Consider the following 15,944-nt stretch of genomic DNA (forward strand, 5'->3'; position numbering starts at 1 on the left):
TCCATGGAAATAAATAGGTTGCTCTGAAAGTAACACGTCTTACATAACTTAGATGAAGACAGAAGTCCCATGGAAAGTCCCAAGGCACCCCTTATGTCCTTCAGACTTTGACCCTTTTCCACATATTAAGACATGCTTAATCAAATCACATGAATCATTTCCACTTTGGTATTAAACAAGTCAATGAAAAAAACCTGGAAGACCTCAAAAATGGTATACTTACTAACAGACAACAAGCCATCCTGACGGCGTAGTGAAAATCCGTCACACATTGATATGAGTTTGGATTCTGAACTGAAGCCTGAGCTGTTGAATCACCAAGGCTGGAAAACTGGCAAAGGCATAACGCTGCCCTCCCAAAGAGGGCGTGGGGTACTGTGAAAGAAATCTTGGCATCATTCTCAGGGGAATATTTTGGCTCATGCATGGACTGGCTTCAACAAGTTCAGAAGGAAGCTATGTTCAGGCCTTCTACAAGGGAACATATCTTACTACATGGGGCCTTTGATGAGACTCTGGGAAAGAGTTTAGAAGACTCCTGAGATAGAAGTTAAAGTATCTTCATTTTCTCAATTTATGGTATCAGAGCTGATATGCTCTAAGCTGTGAGCTGGAAAAAAGTTTTTTTAAGATTAAAAGAGAGCTTTTATAATTCTGACATTAACATTACAACACTCAGGGGAAGAATTACATTGTTTATTATATATTACATGCATTTTAGACACTGATTCATAATCATTTGTTTGCACAAGTTGTCATTCTTAATGTACAAGTAATAACCGTTGTTGCAGTGAGAGTCAGCAGCATGCACTGCACACACTTCTGTGTGAAGTTACTGTTTCCAGTTAGAAAATTCTATTCAGATTTCTAAATGAATATTATACGTACAGTTAAATTTTGGTTTTATGCAGACATTGCATAGTTGATCATTAGCTTCTCATGAGAGACTGGAAATGCAATATCAGTATTGTTGAAGCAGATCAGGTGATGGTAGCAAACAAGAAGATTTGAAGAAGTGGCATAACCTTCAGGGTTGAAAGGTCAGCAAGGACAGCCTAGGATAAAAACCCAAAAGGCTTGTTAAACTTGACATTTGAATCCCATTTCTTTAAAGAAGCTAAAGAAGTCAGGAAAAGATTCAGTATTGACTCATAACAATAGTTAGTTTCAGATTTCACTAGAAACAAATTACACTGGTTTACATCAGTGTGCCAAAAATTTATCTTGCTTTATTTTTCATCCCACCACTTCAAAGAAAAAGTGTATGTTTACTTATATAAAACCAAGTAACTTTATTTTAGCCTTTAGTCTTACTCGAAGTATACAGGGCATCAAGAGGTCTAACATTTCAACTTGCTTCTAAAAATAATTGGGAATTAAGAATCCTTATCCTGTGGCTTGGCTAGTACTTATGAAGCAGGTCCAACAAACGTAATGACTCAAAGAGTCAATGTCTTCTGATGAAGTATGTTTAAAAAACAAAACAAACAAACAAAAAAAATTGAAGCAATCACAATCTCTTGTAGTTTTAAAAAATACCTATCACTATTTTAACAAATTAGTACAAATAAACAATAATAATCTTCATCTTAACGAGTGATCTTCATCTTAATGACTGATTTTCTTTTTCCATTTCCTATCTGTAAAATGATACTACTTGCAATGAATTTTCAGATTCAATATTAACAAAATTAACTTTGTTAAATCTTTGTAATATTAAAAAGCACAGAAGCACCTACATTAAAATACACTGAGGGAAAAAAAAAGTACAAATCTCCACAATACTTTTTAAAATAATATATCCCACAAACATATTTTGAGAATAAAATAGGAAATAAAAGCACTAATTACACAACACAGTTTGATAACTCTGCATTTTTGTAAGAAAGGTACTTCTACTTCCATTTAGTTCAGAGTAGCAGTAATATGTACTGCATGTTCAAGATTTATCTAGTTTTTAACCAAGATAAGAATTTAGGAAGAAACATTTGCACTATGTACCACGTGCCATGTGAGGCTTAGGTTACTGAGGCTGGCAAAGCATCAGAAACTATTTCAATCTCCTCTAACTGAAACTTATCCTTACTTCAGCTGCAGCCAGTGATGTCACCTCCATCAGGTTAACTGCTCGGAAAGCAAATACAGCAGCTGCCAGGACTGGAAAAAAAAAAAAAAGCCAACAAACCAATGTTTAAGTTGATGACCTATTAATTAGTGGTTAGGGTTAATCTTGATCTAAAATGCCAACCTTCTCTGTCCAGAGTAATTAGTTTGATTTTGAATAATTATATACAGAGAATGTCAATGCTTGAGTTTCTTTGGCTATTCACAAAAACTGATAGGACAACAAACATGCTTTCTGAAAAGTTCGAGTGAAAACGCTTCTGTTTAAGATGAGTAGCTTTTAATCACAAGGGACAAGGTGATTCTCAATTATTTTATTTCTAAGCCAATAATTTGGATTGATTTCAATTGTTAGCATTATATAACTTGAAAAAAGGCGTTAATTTATTTTGTGATCTCATATATAGGCATACATATCTACATAGCTGTCTCTTAGATACAAATGAAACTAAAACTTCTCTTTTATAAACATTCTTTGTACTTAAAATGTGATCCAACTGAAGATACATATAACTTCCTCGGATGCCTCTACCATGCATAAATCTTAGGACAGAATTTCCCTTATAAAGTACAAAACTTTCAAAGTCTCTTAAAAAGATGGGGTTTTAAAAAAGAATTACAGCAAATCAGGACAACTTTCAGTTGTGCTAAGTACTGAGGATGTACTTTCCATAAGATTAATCTTGTGTTTTGTGAAAGGTAATGAATTCAAATCTTAATCACTGCCACATCAAACGTTACCACTGAAGGTGGGAGAACATCTTATGCTTTGTTCAGAGCACTACTTTTGGACTGCTATCACAGCAAACAATTATAAAGAAGTATATTAAACAATTACTTCATGTTTTTGTTAGAAGTGTGGTATTTATACCATTTTTAAAAAGAATTCTCTTTGACTTGCATATAATCTGCTTTCAGCATTTGAAGAACAACTATGTTTTGTTGTCACAAAATAGACTGTGAGCTAACATGTATTTGCATTTCATCTATATGGATTTAACATATTTTGTAAAAATAATTCCCTTACCAGCAAGAACTTCTAGGGAGTTGTACCCGAGGATTCTGTCCCACAGAAGCAAGAGCTGATCTGTAGCTAAATAACCAGAAAATGCTCGTACCATCCATTTAAATGAAATTCGTAGTCTGAAAACAAGCAATAAACAGTTTTAGTTAGATTCTTCTCTTTCCCATGATTAGACAAATCCTCTATCACTGAAATATTCTGACCAAACGATTAAATTAGAATGATCTCCAACTTTTATCACCCCAAATGTTTAATCAATTTCTGCTACTATTATGAATATTAATTACGACAGTAAGATTTTTCAGGTTCTATTGCACTTAGTGCCATGAATATACTACAGAAAATGACAACCACCTGCTCACTCTCCTCTTCCTTCAATAGCTTCCGCCCTACTGAGCATATCACAATGTAAATGAAAATAAAAAATATTTTACTCTTCCCTTAGTTCCATCAGATCTGATGTGAATTATTGAAAATTAACCCAGTAATATCTATCATTTCTCATATAGGCACAAAGAGCAATTACCCTTCTTTTTCATAGAACATACTGAAGGAAATGCACAGTGTACGTGTATGCATGATAGACAAAGAACTCCAAATGACTTTCAAGGAAAATTGGCACATTCATGCCTGCAGTTTGGAATAATTTCTCGCGGTTTTTAAATTAAAATACAACAGGACAGCCAGCATCTTAAGAACAATGAATCCATAACATTTATATCAAGTTAGTAAGATGTACTTACGGCTGAGCCCCAATTTCTCGAAGGTGATAAAAGAGCTGAGGCAGATGAGTTTGTAGAAGAGTCTCAAATAGCAAACACAATGACACAATACCCTAAAGAAACAAGATTATATCCTGAATACTAACACTCATGCTGTCAAGTCTGAGAAAACAGTACGGGCATGTAAGTATGCATGACTTTTTAATTCAAGAAATAAAACACTATTAATGATACAATATACAGTTCAGGTAAGCAGGGCATGAGCAACTCTAATGCCTTCAGTCATTAATGCTAAAATTTTATATATATATTTAGCAATGTCATATGTTCTGAAAGCCCCTTTCAGCTCTCAGCTGCATGCCAGGATCTACTCTGATTGACCTAGTCGAAATATTTCCATTTTTACAATATATATATGCTAAAAAAATGGAGGATGTGAGAAATAGTCTCCCTGATAACTGAAATAAACAGCAGTGGGGATAGGTACAAATAAGTTAAATAAAAACACATTTTAAAATTTCTTTAACAAATTACCATGAAAAGGAATAGATTCTTGTCTGACCAGTTTTCCCGCTATTAATGACTGAAAGCACAACGGCCAGCCTTGAAACAGTATATTAAATATAAGGAAAGGATTTTCTTTTAATCAGGAAATGTTTTGAAAATGAAATATAACTATTCAGCCTTTTGTGAGGGAGAAGAGAAAAACATTTACTATGTTCTACTCTTAAAAAATAGAAGGTGAGCAAAAACTTCTACAACTGTCTTACAGTTAAAACAGTTGGCTGTGAATGTAAGTAAGTTATTTAAGTTGTATCTCCAGTAATGATAAAAAGCATATGCTTTCACTCAAAGATGGCTGAGTTAAAGATATATTAACATGATTTTACTGAAAAGATATCTGTATATCTTTGACTACCTTATAACCCATCTACTATAGAAAGCACTTAAGTGAGCAACTGCATGTCATCAATTAAAATAGGACAGAATATGCATTTACATAACAGCTTGAATTAAGAAGCCTATTAAGCAAAATACATTATTTCATAAAGTACATTATATTCTGTAGCAAAGACTGAAATAGAGATAGAAAAAGATATTCAAGATCCTTCCCAAGCTTGTCTGAAACATTTCATTACATCATAAGGATATATTTCAACCACAGAGAAAACTTATGTCACCATATAATATCATTCTATAGCAAAGAGAATATTAAAGGATTGGATTTTAATTCCTAATGAACTTACAGAGGGATGAGAAGAGATGGAATGGAGTCTGAAGAAAAAACGCACATACATCTCACGGAATATCTGATACAGTTTGGAAGGTTCATGATACAGAAAACAAAGTGGAGCAACTGAAAGGATAGAAGAATTATAATTGACACAACATTGTAAACTGCTAAAAGAATTTAATGGTTAGAGGCATGAAATATGGTGAAAACCATGTAATATATATTGGCACAATTTACAAAACTTATACTATAAAAACTATTCAAAGATTGTTATAATAGTATACCATTTGAAGCACAAATTTAAGCAAGGGAATACAATACATTCTAGCATACAGTTCTTAATATTTCAAGAATCTAAACTACTTAGAACCTGCATGTGTGAATTCATTCTTTTACATATATAAATCAGAGAAGATGGCTTACTATAAAATAATAGCACTTGTGTATGAGAGGTGGGGGCACAAAGGCAAAGTGAGATATTCACTGAAATATGTATTTACACTGGCTTAAGAAAAGCAGAGGGTTTTACTAGTGTGTATGTGTAAGGATTGAAGGCTGAGGGGAAAAGAGTTGGCAAAGTGCTTTTGTACATAGAGCCCAGGAGGATATGAGAACAGTGCCTGACAGGTGGCACAGTACAAGAGTATGTGTGCAAACATGCAGAAGTATACGACATTTACATCAGGTCCCAGGTACTTCCTCCTAGAGCAGCTGTTTGGACCCAGCTTCTGCACACACAGCTTGCATTCATGCTGTAGTGTTTCAGCTGCCTGCCTTTTCAGTCTCCCTCCTTCTCACAGCCTGTCTATTTTGTGCCCATTCCAAGTAAAAGGGGAAAAAAGGGGGGGAAGAGGCTCCCACCCAGTTTGATAGCGCTGTTCTAAAGGGCAGAGTCAAATCCAAACATTTTGAAAAGCAGTTTCTCATGGAAGAAACGGAAAGCCTCCTAGTGAGCACTTAAGGAGGAGTATATAACCAAGCTGGTTCCTACTTCAGAAGGCTTAGATTCTCCATTCAATTCCAAATTTCTATTTCATACTTAAATTGCCTTTTACCTCTGACAATTAAAGGTGCGGGATCATTAAACTTTATTAGTAGCTAAATATGGCATTTTAAGGATAATCTTGAACTCTGACTGAAAATAAAAAAAAAAGAAAACAAAAAGAAGCAACAAACTCACCATCAGCACCATCACCAACTCTGGAAACCTGTAACATAAACTCTCATGGTGCTTGAGTGCCTCTCTGCAGTACATCTACTCTGTAATGTGCCTTGATGCCTTACTATATCTGAGAACTCGGGGATTTTTGTGCTCTCTTCCTAGAAATCTTGTTGATAATCAAGCTGTCCTCTGTGCAGGGCAGTAGCAACCAACCTATCACTTAACAGTCCTTTAGCTCCTATTTAAAGACAGACAGAGCAGCAGGTCTTTCACATAATTCATGCTTTTAAGACTGACAAATAAACTGGTCTACCGAGAACACATGAAGCATGAGGAAAGAGAACTCTGCAAATGAACTTTCTCCCTCCATTTAAATATATTAAGATGCCACTTTTGACTTGGATGCCAACAGCTCAGTGATTAGCTCTCAAACTGTGTAGCGTATAAGGCTGTAATGGGAGGAAATAGAAACAGCTTAGAATTTTAAGAATCACATACAACAGCTTTTATATACAAAGAAATAGAATATAGAGAGCAATATCCTTACAGAAAAGTACATACAGCCTTATACTATGATATAATAAAAAGAAATCCCAGACTGTTAGTATGTATGAGTTTGTATGAGTCATACTTACCATACATAGAAAAGCCATGAAATGGGATTACACCTAAAAAACAAAGATTTTTCTTATTCTTTTTCTTATAAATTGATTTTTATCCACAATAGAAATGTACTTTCCCCCCAAGTTTCTAAATTGTATTCTGTCTGCTACAGGGATAAAATATGTCTTTGTTATAGCACCCACAGTCTCAGATCTCTGGCGTGTATCTAAGTATAAGAATTAGGTAGTTTACTTCACTGCCACCAAGGGTAACACATACACATAACACATGCTATAGTTCCTAGAAAGCCAAGTAGAGCTTTGTTTCCATGAAGTTACTAAGCATAAGCTTTGATGAAATCAGAACCTAATTTCAGTTAAATGACAACCCATAGATGTCATGCACTGACAAGGAGGGAGCTGGAAAAAAAAAAGGCCAAGACTTCCAGTAACTCATGTACTACTGAGACAAAACATTTAGAGGACTTGGCACTTGTATGACAGTTCTCTCCTCCTTTGCAACTGATCTCAGTACCCATTCATTAATTTTCCATAGCACCAATGAGAGGGAACTGCTTTGACAAGAGATCATAAGGACCTTCATAGCCATAAAGCTGCCAAGAAATGTGGAGGCAAAAATGGAAGAAAGGAGAGCAAACAAATGTGCTATCACTGACACCACTGCAGCAGAGGAGGCACTGAAGGTAAGGTCAGAGATAAGGATTTAAGATTGGTGATGTGAGGCCTTGAAAGCAATAGGAGAGAGCCTGAATTCTAAATGTGGCACAAAAACAGGGTAAGGATTCAACAGTATAAGACTGAAATGATCAAAATAAGAGATGAAAAAGAAAATGAACAACTGAGGCTCCAACAGCAATGATAGTGATTTAAAATTGTACAGATTTGTTAGATCTGAATTTCTAAAATGAACACTAATTCTGAAAGAGACTTTCAAACACGGTGTGCAGAGCATTGAAAAGCTGGGGGTCAGGATGGATCTTTCAGATTCTCTAAGTGGAAGATCTCCTGACACTGCTGCACCAGAAGTTGCTTTCCCTTTTTCCTACACATACGAACTCCATGTCACTATTAACAACAGGCTGAACATGCTTCTGCATTAGCTTCAGTCCAACGTAATCCTTTACGTTAATGAATTTGGCAGAATATCAGTAAAGCACACTTGGATATAGAAAAAGAGGTTAACACGTATTTGAGGAGAAACATATCCTGTACCTTTCCAATCTACCGCTAGAGGAGGCAATAGTATCATTCTCACCGTTTGGTGGATAGAAAACAGCATATTCTTCTATTCCAAGTTTTCCTGTGAATCATCAAACAACAATTAAAATGCAATAAGACTATTAAAAAGGCCTAAAGGTATAAGTTAATAAATAGATTTAAATGACAATTATAAAAATTGTAACTACATATGTAACTGATCATTTGATACTGTCTAAAAGCATGTAAGCGATGTAATAGAACTGATACATTCTGAAATGTAAAACAAAAATGCAGCACCACCAAGGCACGATGATAAACAAGGGAAAAAAGAACAGGAATTTTGACTGAGGTGTAATATTATTAAGAAGCTTTAAAGGTGTTGAAACTTAAGACAGTGAAGTTAGAGGGCTAAGTCTGTCATGCTGTGGTAAGCTGACTTAGGGGAAGGAAAGTCCTTTAAATAGATAGAAGAACACCAGATAAAAAATATTCCAGACTTCACTAAGTCTGCAACAGAGAGGAAGATGCATGGTACAGTTGTGATAAATCAAAACAAAAAAAGTGATTTATTGGATACAAAAGACTAATTAAGTCAAGACAAATGTTGACTATACAGATTAAACCTACTAGTTTTCTCTGCAGAATGAACATCTCACATTAGTCAACAGTATCATAACTACACAGCATTCTCATTTTAAATCTGCTATAAATTTTTTCACAATTTATTTAGCACTATAAAAAAGGTTTCTAAGCATTTTACAATTACTTAAAAACCCTTCATTGTGTCTCTGTTTTAAAATAAGAAATTCAACTACAGTTATTTTTGTGAAAATTTATAGGATATTGACAGGTCCTGCAGATCTCTGTGCATTTTGTTCTTTCTACACAGAAGAATGGCACAGGACCTTTTGCCAGGTTCAAATTAATTTAGACTTAAACATTTTCCCATAATACAAATTGACAGAATTAAATCCAACACTAACCTGTGAAGCTCTTGCCCCCTACCCACAAAAACAAAATCCACTATTTTCCAATTACAGGGATCAACTGTTTCATTAAACTATGAAGTAATTTCACTTTTCATTTCAATTGTATGCTTGCCCTGTAGCTGGGAGTTGTAACCTGGAAGGTGATTATTTTTAGCGTGAAGCATTTCTCTTGGAAAATTAGCCAAAAATAGGACCTACAAGCACTGCACATATATGCTGCAGCAGAGACTTAGCTTTCAGCAACTTCATTCTCCAGATTTGTTCTGGAATAAATAGAATAGCAGAGTTTCTGGGCTGCCATGGCTCTACACTTAAAATGGCTAAATCCAAAGGAGGTGAGGATCTAAGAAGCAAGGCAGCAGAGCTCAGAAACATGGCAGAAGCTGGATGAGAGGGCAAGTCGACTGAAATGATAGATTTAATATTATTAAGTCACAAAAAAAAAAAAATTGAAAAAATCAAGCCAAAGATAGGGTAGAACTTTGGAAGACACCTTGCAATGAAAAAAATCAGTGTAAGCCTACTTGGTAGGGCTGTACTTTTCCAGTCTATGTAACAGAGCCTAATATTCTTCAGCAACATGTTCTGTCCCTGTCTACAAATATCTTCCCAAAGCAGTGAGTTTTGAAGGTAATCCTCTACCCTCACTTCCACTTAGTAAATCTGTTGAAGTTGCAGAGGACAATGATGTGTATTTAAATTTCTATCCCAACAGATGACAGATGTCATGATTTTATTATACCACCATAGATTAATTTTTAATTTACTTTGGAAAAAAACACTGAATAATAACACACAGAAAACTACCATAAAATAACATCATTGCAATCTGGCTTTTATGCAATCAGTTTCTAAATTGCAATAATAGAAACCACAAAGATGTCATCTGGATGCGTGATGTTCTTTATTAATATTCTTTTAAATGTAGTCTATGAGGTGTAATGAACCAAAAGAAATTCACACAATATATTCCTTTTTAAAACAACCCCCTTTACCTCGTATGTATGATTTTGGTGGGGTAGCACTGCTGTAAGCAAAGTGCTCCAACACTGAAGTATCTCGGGAAAAACAGAGTAATACCTGTAAAAGAGAACATAAAAAAAAAATATCAGCTGACAATCAATAAAGAAATGTCAAATAGAGATTCAAGCACCCGCCTTAATTAGCACTTGTAAGATGCTACTGAAGAAAGCTAATGTGGTTGAAAGCTATCGACCAGCTCCAGTTAGTGGTGCCTTGTTAAAATTTCCAGGCTCACTTTGAGCTTGCTACGATATCATCTTCACGTTCACTTGTTGCCAGTAAAATATCCACAACCTCCAATCTTCCTCTGCCTCTAAGCATCAGTTTAACCCCCTTCTGTCATGTCATATTGACGTACACCTGAAAAATGGGCATGTTGGAACATTCTGGAATACTTCAAAAACACTCTTCAGCTTTTGCTTAGCTCCCCCTTTCCCATTAATCTCAGTAGCTGAAGTGGCTGTGCATGCACCTGGCTGCTTTGATGTCTAATAGGTCATTTTCCCATTTGGTTACTACGACTTAGGGAAGTCCAAGTAGGAGCATATGCAAATGAAGAATTTATATTTTAATATACACGCATTTCCAGAGGACTGATCCTCATATTCTCCCTCATTCCCATGAGCTTTGCAGAATGCTTGCGCTGTTCAGAACTTCCCAAAAGAACAAGTGAGAATGTTCCCCTTATATCCTTAAGTTCTGAAATGTATATTATATTTTACAAAATACATCTGCATTTTTCATTGCTTACGTAAAAGAACAATTTACTGCTCATAGCAATTGAGTAAAAATATATATATATATATAAAAAGCATTCCTAGGGGAAAAAATAAAACAATAAAGAATCTCACCCTATATACAGTTGAAAAAAATGCAATAATTATTTTACTTTAATATGTTCCTTCCTGTTTTCATGCAATGAGAGATTGTGCTATCCAGAATGGACACAGGAGGGCAGAAGTAAAACAACCTACAATTTGCTGACTTCTAAATAACTAAACCCATTGTTCTTGCAGTGCTTTCAACAATTTTTCTTTAAACTGTAGCCAAGGTGTAAGATGTGGAGATGGTTTATACAGTGTTTTACTACATAATTTCTTATGAGTAAAACAAATGGAGTTTTTCTTCAACAAATTATTGCAAACGTTTTTCAAACATTTTCCAGAGATCAGCATTTATCGAAAGGAAATGTGCAAAACTGTGACATCTGATGACCACTCTGGCTTTTTGAAAGCAAGAGAAATTTCCCTTTTCTGAATTTCAACATTACTTCACAGTTACAAACATCTTTTAAAAAATAAATTCTTTATCTTCAACAGTTCAAGCTAAATATTATTTTTGTGCAGTACACAGTCATTTTCACAGCTGCCAAAATACAACTGACAATAACAATACACAGGCAAACGTAATTCTCTGTATATGTTAACTGAGGTGAGAGAAAGAGGAACTCATCTAGAAGGGACATAAATTGTGCCCTCTCACAGGGGAAAGAATGTAACCTTACTTGAAGCTTCCCTCACCCACAGAGGGGGATACAGTGCCCAGCACCAGAATGAGGAAGTCTTTAAATTAAGACCATGTAACTTTACAAGAGGTAGACTCCAACCCAAACACAAGTTCTGACTACACTGAAAACTGCAGTGTGAGGCTCTTTGCACCTATTCGTTATACAGGATATAAGACTTGAGTATTAAAATAGAACATCTAACATGACATCACAGATGTTCAAATCTGTTGATTTCTGCGCTATTTTTCTCATTCACGGGAATGATGCTGCTGTAAGAAATAATGACACAACCACCTGTTAAGTACAGAAATGTCTGGTAAACTCCTGGATATGGTAAGATCAATGCTGAATTGTCACTCTGGAGTTATTTTGTTTAATTGTAATCCATTTTAAACAAAATCACATGCAGACATTAATTTTGTAACTATTTTAGGTAAAATAAATGATATTTTTTGAGGCTGTGATTTTAAATGTTCATGTTTAAACAAACACTGTGTTAAAAAATATCACACGTAGACATGATTCAGTCGTATGTTTAAATAGTAACTCATTTTTTTACTCATATGGGCTAAACGACATTAAGGATCATTTTTGCTTTTGTTAGTTCTCCATATTAATGGCAGTTTTACATACGATCATCAAAGAAGAACCGTTTCACATAGCTCTAAAACAAAAAATTAAGCAAGTCTAACCTAACAAGTGTGACTAATGAAACTGAAAAAGCCGTGGGAATGTGAAGTTTGCTGCATGACATTTATGTTGACACTGCAATCAAATACACATTAGGAAATTCATAAATGTAATCTTCTTCTGTTCAAGGGTATCTGACAGACAGCATTGAAGATAATTCCGTATAAATTAGCTGTATTCCCTCTTGCAAGTAGCAGCTTTGGTATGGGAAGAAGCTTAGAAGTAACCATACACATCATTACCTTATGCAGAACCCATGTGTTCAGCTTAAAAATACTGTCAATAAAATACCTTCTGTGCCTACTGCAGTATGTCACTGCAATATTTTTGTTTTTAAATTGGAAATCTGAATATAATTCTCAACTCTCAACATCTCCATGCAGCACAGCTCCTGTTGATCATTTTTACTATTACAAAGATAGAAAGAGGACAAATATAGCTGACTTCTTTTTTTTTTTTTTTTTTTTACATTGGAAGGATGATTGAGGGTCGTTCAGGAGTTTTTAGAAGCAAGTCATGCTTCATCTGTCCAAACATATAAGATTCACCTACAGTATATATACGTTGAAGGGGCAATATATGTAATGCAGCAAACATGCATCTGTTAAGGGTCTTACCACATACTGCCACAACAGTACACTTTCTAGCTCCTCTGGTAATAAATTAAGGTACCTACCTGATACAAATAATCCTCAAATACAAAATAGTAATCATCATTGCTTGCCGTTAGCTTTACATCCTGAAATTAAAATAAATAAATAAAAATGAAGCAGTTTGAAGCTGAAAGACTTAACTAAGCTTAACAGAATGGTAGAAGACACTGTTTCACCATCTAATATTGAAAAAGCTTATGGTAAAGCATAAAATCCATATTGTAAAATGCAAAACCATGACATTTAGTTATTATTTAGAACTGAAACTCGAAATGGAATCATTTGGGCCCCAATGCTATCTGACCTCAGAAATCATGTATTCCTCAAAATGAAGTTACCATTTTCTCTATGGCTGTTTCTTCTACAGTTTAAACAAATGTCCTACATAAGAGCCACCGCAGGAACAAGGAGAGACTTTACAAGAATAAATTCACTCTAATTATTCTGACACTTCTTAAAATAGAACTATGTAACATTTTCTTTCTTATAAAAAAAGAAAGAAAACAAACAAAACAAAACAAAAAAGCCGCCCACAAATAAGATACTGATGTGATGACAACATAAATCACTTGGGCACTGGTTAATGGATTACTTACTTTGTAAATCAGGCTGTCCACTAAAAGGTCATGCTGGATGACATTTGACTTCAGCTGCTCATAATACAAGATATCCTAAAATTGAAAATATTATCACCATCAGTCAGAGACAAAACTGTAATTTATGTTTGTAATAAGAAAGATGATTTTTAGTAATAATAATAAAAAGAAAAATTTAAAGCACGTATTAAAGTCTCACTACGTAATTTAGGAAGCACTCTATCACTGTTAATTCGCCTTCAGAAATGAGGCATATATTTGAGACTTCATAAAGCGAACTCCCCTTTATGCTTATTCACGTGTTACATAATTAACAGAATGAGAACGAAGGAACTAATTCAAACCAAAGATTCTCACCTTCCAACTTTTGGGTCACTGAACAGTCAAAATAGTTTCCATGCTAAAATCACTGCAATTTTTTTACTTGTTGTTTTCTACTTTCGTGCATATCTCCATAAATGAGTTCTGTCATATCTTCTAGCATTACTGAGCCATAACCAATATTTTATATTAATCTAATACAAATCTCTAAATTTTTAAAAGTTGAAAGATTAAATAATGATTAAATATATAAAAAATCTGTTGAAGAATACAAATAACTCAGACTTGTTTTAAAACTTCAATTACATCCTGAATGCATACATAAGATGAACAAGGGGGAAACAATAAGGAATTAAAAGAACAAACTTTTCTTCACTTTTCTTATTTTACCCCTTTATTCACAGAAAGAGCTTGCAATGGGAAAAAAAAATGTTATATGTTACACTATCATCATGTAATTCATAAATAAGTCTATGCCATTATGCCAATAGTTGAGTACTACCATTTCAAATTGTTATAGATGGATCTAGAATGATGTATTAACTAAATTACCAGTCCCAAGGGCTTAATTCACAATTCTTTTTTTTAAATTTCAGTGTGTCTCTTCAGACACCACCCAGATGTTTGTATATTACTAGATTTACATAATATTTCTGATTCCTTTGCAAAAGATGCAAGGCTGAAGTAAGGATCTAAAGAAAAAAAGAGAAGCAAGATGAAATTTGAAGACAGATTATAGGAGAGAATGAGAGAAAGTACAGGGAAGGCCAAGGAACACTGCAGCTGTTCTTTGCATTGATCAAAAACTGGAAAGTGGTGAATAACATACACTTAGAAAGTTATTAAAATTAACACATTACTAAACTTAATTTGAAATGAGGATAAATGTATTATTCCTTTCAGTACTGGTAACTAGCACAGGGAATGAGGAGATGAAAAAAAGAAGTATAAACAGTGCACTATTTCTTTACTAAGGGTGACACAAATATTTACTAAATATAAACTAGCAGCAGTCTGAATGTAGCACAGTTTTTAAATGCTACAGACAACTACTCTAATACTCAGGTTAGAATTTTAAAGCTTTAATACAGCGGCCTATTAAAGTGCAGCACTGTTGAAAAAATTATTCATAAAGTTTTTCTGTTTTTTTCTTCTCCTATCTCAAATAGCTGCACATATTATGACAGATGAAGCTAGCAAAAAAAAAAGCAAAATACTCAGCATATTGTGGAATTAACTGTTTCTGCCCTGTATGCAAATAAGATGCGTTAAAGGTATTCCACAAGCACTAATGTACTTGATAGTTCACAAAGTTTACAACCAGGGCAGCATTCAAATCCTTTAAGAAACATCTAGCCAATTTCTCAAACATGCCTAACAAAATAATAATAAGAAAATACTAAGACAAAATGGGAAGAAGATGAGAATGGTTTGCTGTGTCAAATTCTCATTAAAATCTAATCATCCAATAAGATTCCAAAATACAGATCCTCAAGGCAGCAAGGTGATGAGTTCTAAAGCTCCTGAGGATCACTTTCAACACTGGAATGAAGTCCAATTAGAACATTCCAACATTAGAATGAAGTATTCTGTTGCTCTACATAGGCAAGAAATAGTAAGACAGTTTGTGTAGCATAGAGTCTGCAGTCAAACAGAAGCATCATGATCTCCTTTTCTACAAACCAAAAAATGAGAGGCAAGAAGTTTAACTTATTTACAAATAATCACTCAAAAAATTCACAATAGAGACAGACACTGAACTAAGATCAGCAGTTCTTCATCTATAATTTTCACCACAAATAACCCACTCTGACTTACATGATCTTTAGAAAAGAGCTGTACCAGACAGTACAGCAGAAGAAGCTGCAATACATTTCTTCTTGATTGTCATTAAGCTCCCATGGAATTACAGGCCAGTTGTTTAGGGTAAGATTCAGTAACACATAAATTGCTCATTTTAAGACACACAGCCTGCTTACACACTGCAAGAGACAGGCAGCTCAGAATACCAGTCTGAGTAGTAGCTCATGCTCATAGCTCATACTACCAAATGGAAGCCTCTCTGACAAGAACAGT

General features: G+C 34.5%; 1 protein-coding gene across 2 annotated transcripts in view; it reads right to left on the reverse strand.

Annotated features, from left to right (window-relative positions):
* Positions 1 to 675: 675 nt before the first annotated feature.
* Positions 676 to 15,944, reverse strand: part of TBC1D19 (TBC1 domain family member 19) — a 41,219-nt gene continuing 25,950 nt past the window's right edge. Inside the window, exons 12-21 of one of the 2 annotated variants that reach the window (XM_015862935.2) lie at positions 13,548 to 13,622; positions 12,975 to 13,037; positions 10,074 to 10,158; positions 8,145 to 8,189; positions 6,902 to 6,934; positions 5,118 to 5,227; positions 3,892 to 3,983; positions 3,152 to 3,267; positions 2,087 to 2,157; positions 676 to 1,055 (exon numbers count right to left, since the gene is read on the reverse strand). In XM_015862935.2, coding sequence (XP_015718421.1) covers positions 981 to 1,055; positions 2,087 to 2,157; positions 3,152 to 3,267; positions 3,892 to 3,983; positions 5,118 to 5,227; positions 6,902 to 6,934; positions 8,145 to 8,189; positions 10,074 to 10,158; positions 12,975 to 13,037; positions 13,548 to 13,622 — 765 coding nt within the window. In that variant the 3' untranslated portion in view covers positions 676 to 980. The other variant, XM_015862937.2, reaches the window with a different exon arrangement.

Source organism: Coturnix japonica, chromosome 4, assembly GCF_001577835.2.
Source record: "Coturnix japonica isolate 7356 chromosome 4, Coturnix japonica 2.1, whole genome shotgun sequence".
In the NCBI taxonomy this organism is placed as follows: domain Eukaryota; kingdom Metazoa; phylum Chordata; class Aves; order Galliformes; family Phasianidae; genus Coturnix; species Coturnix japonica.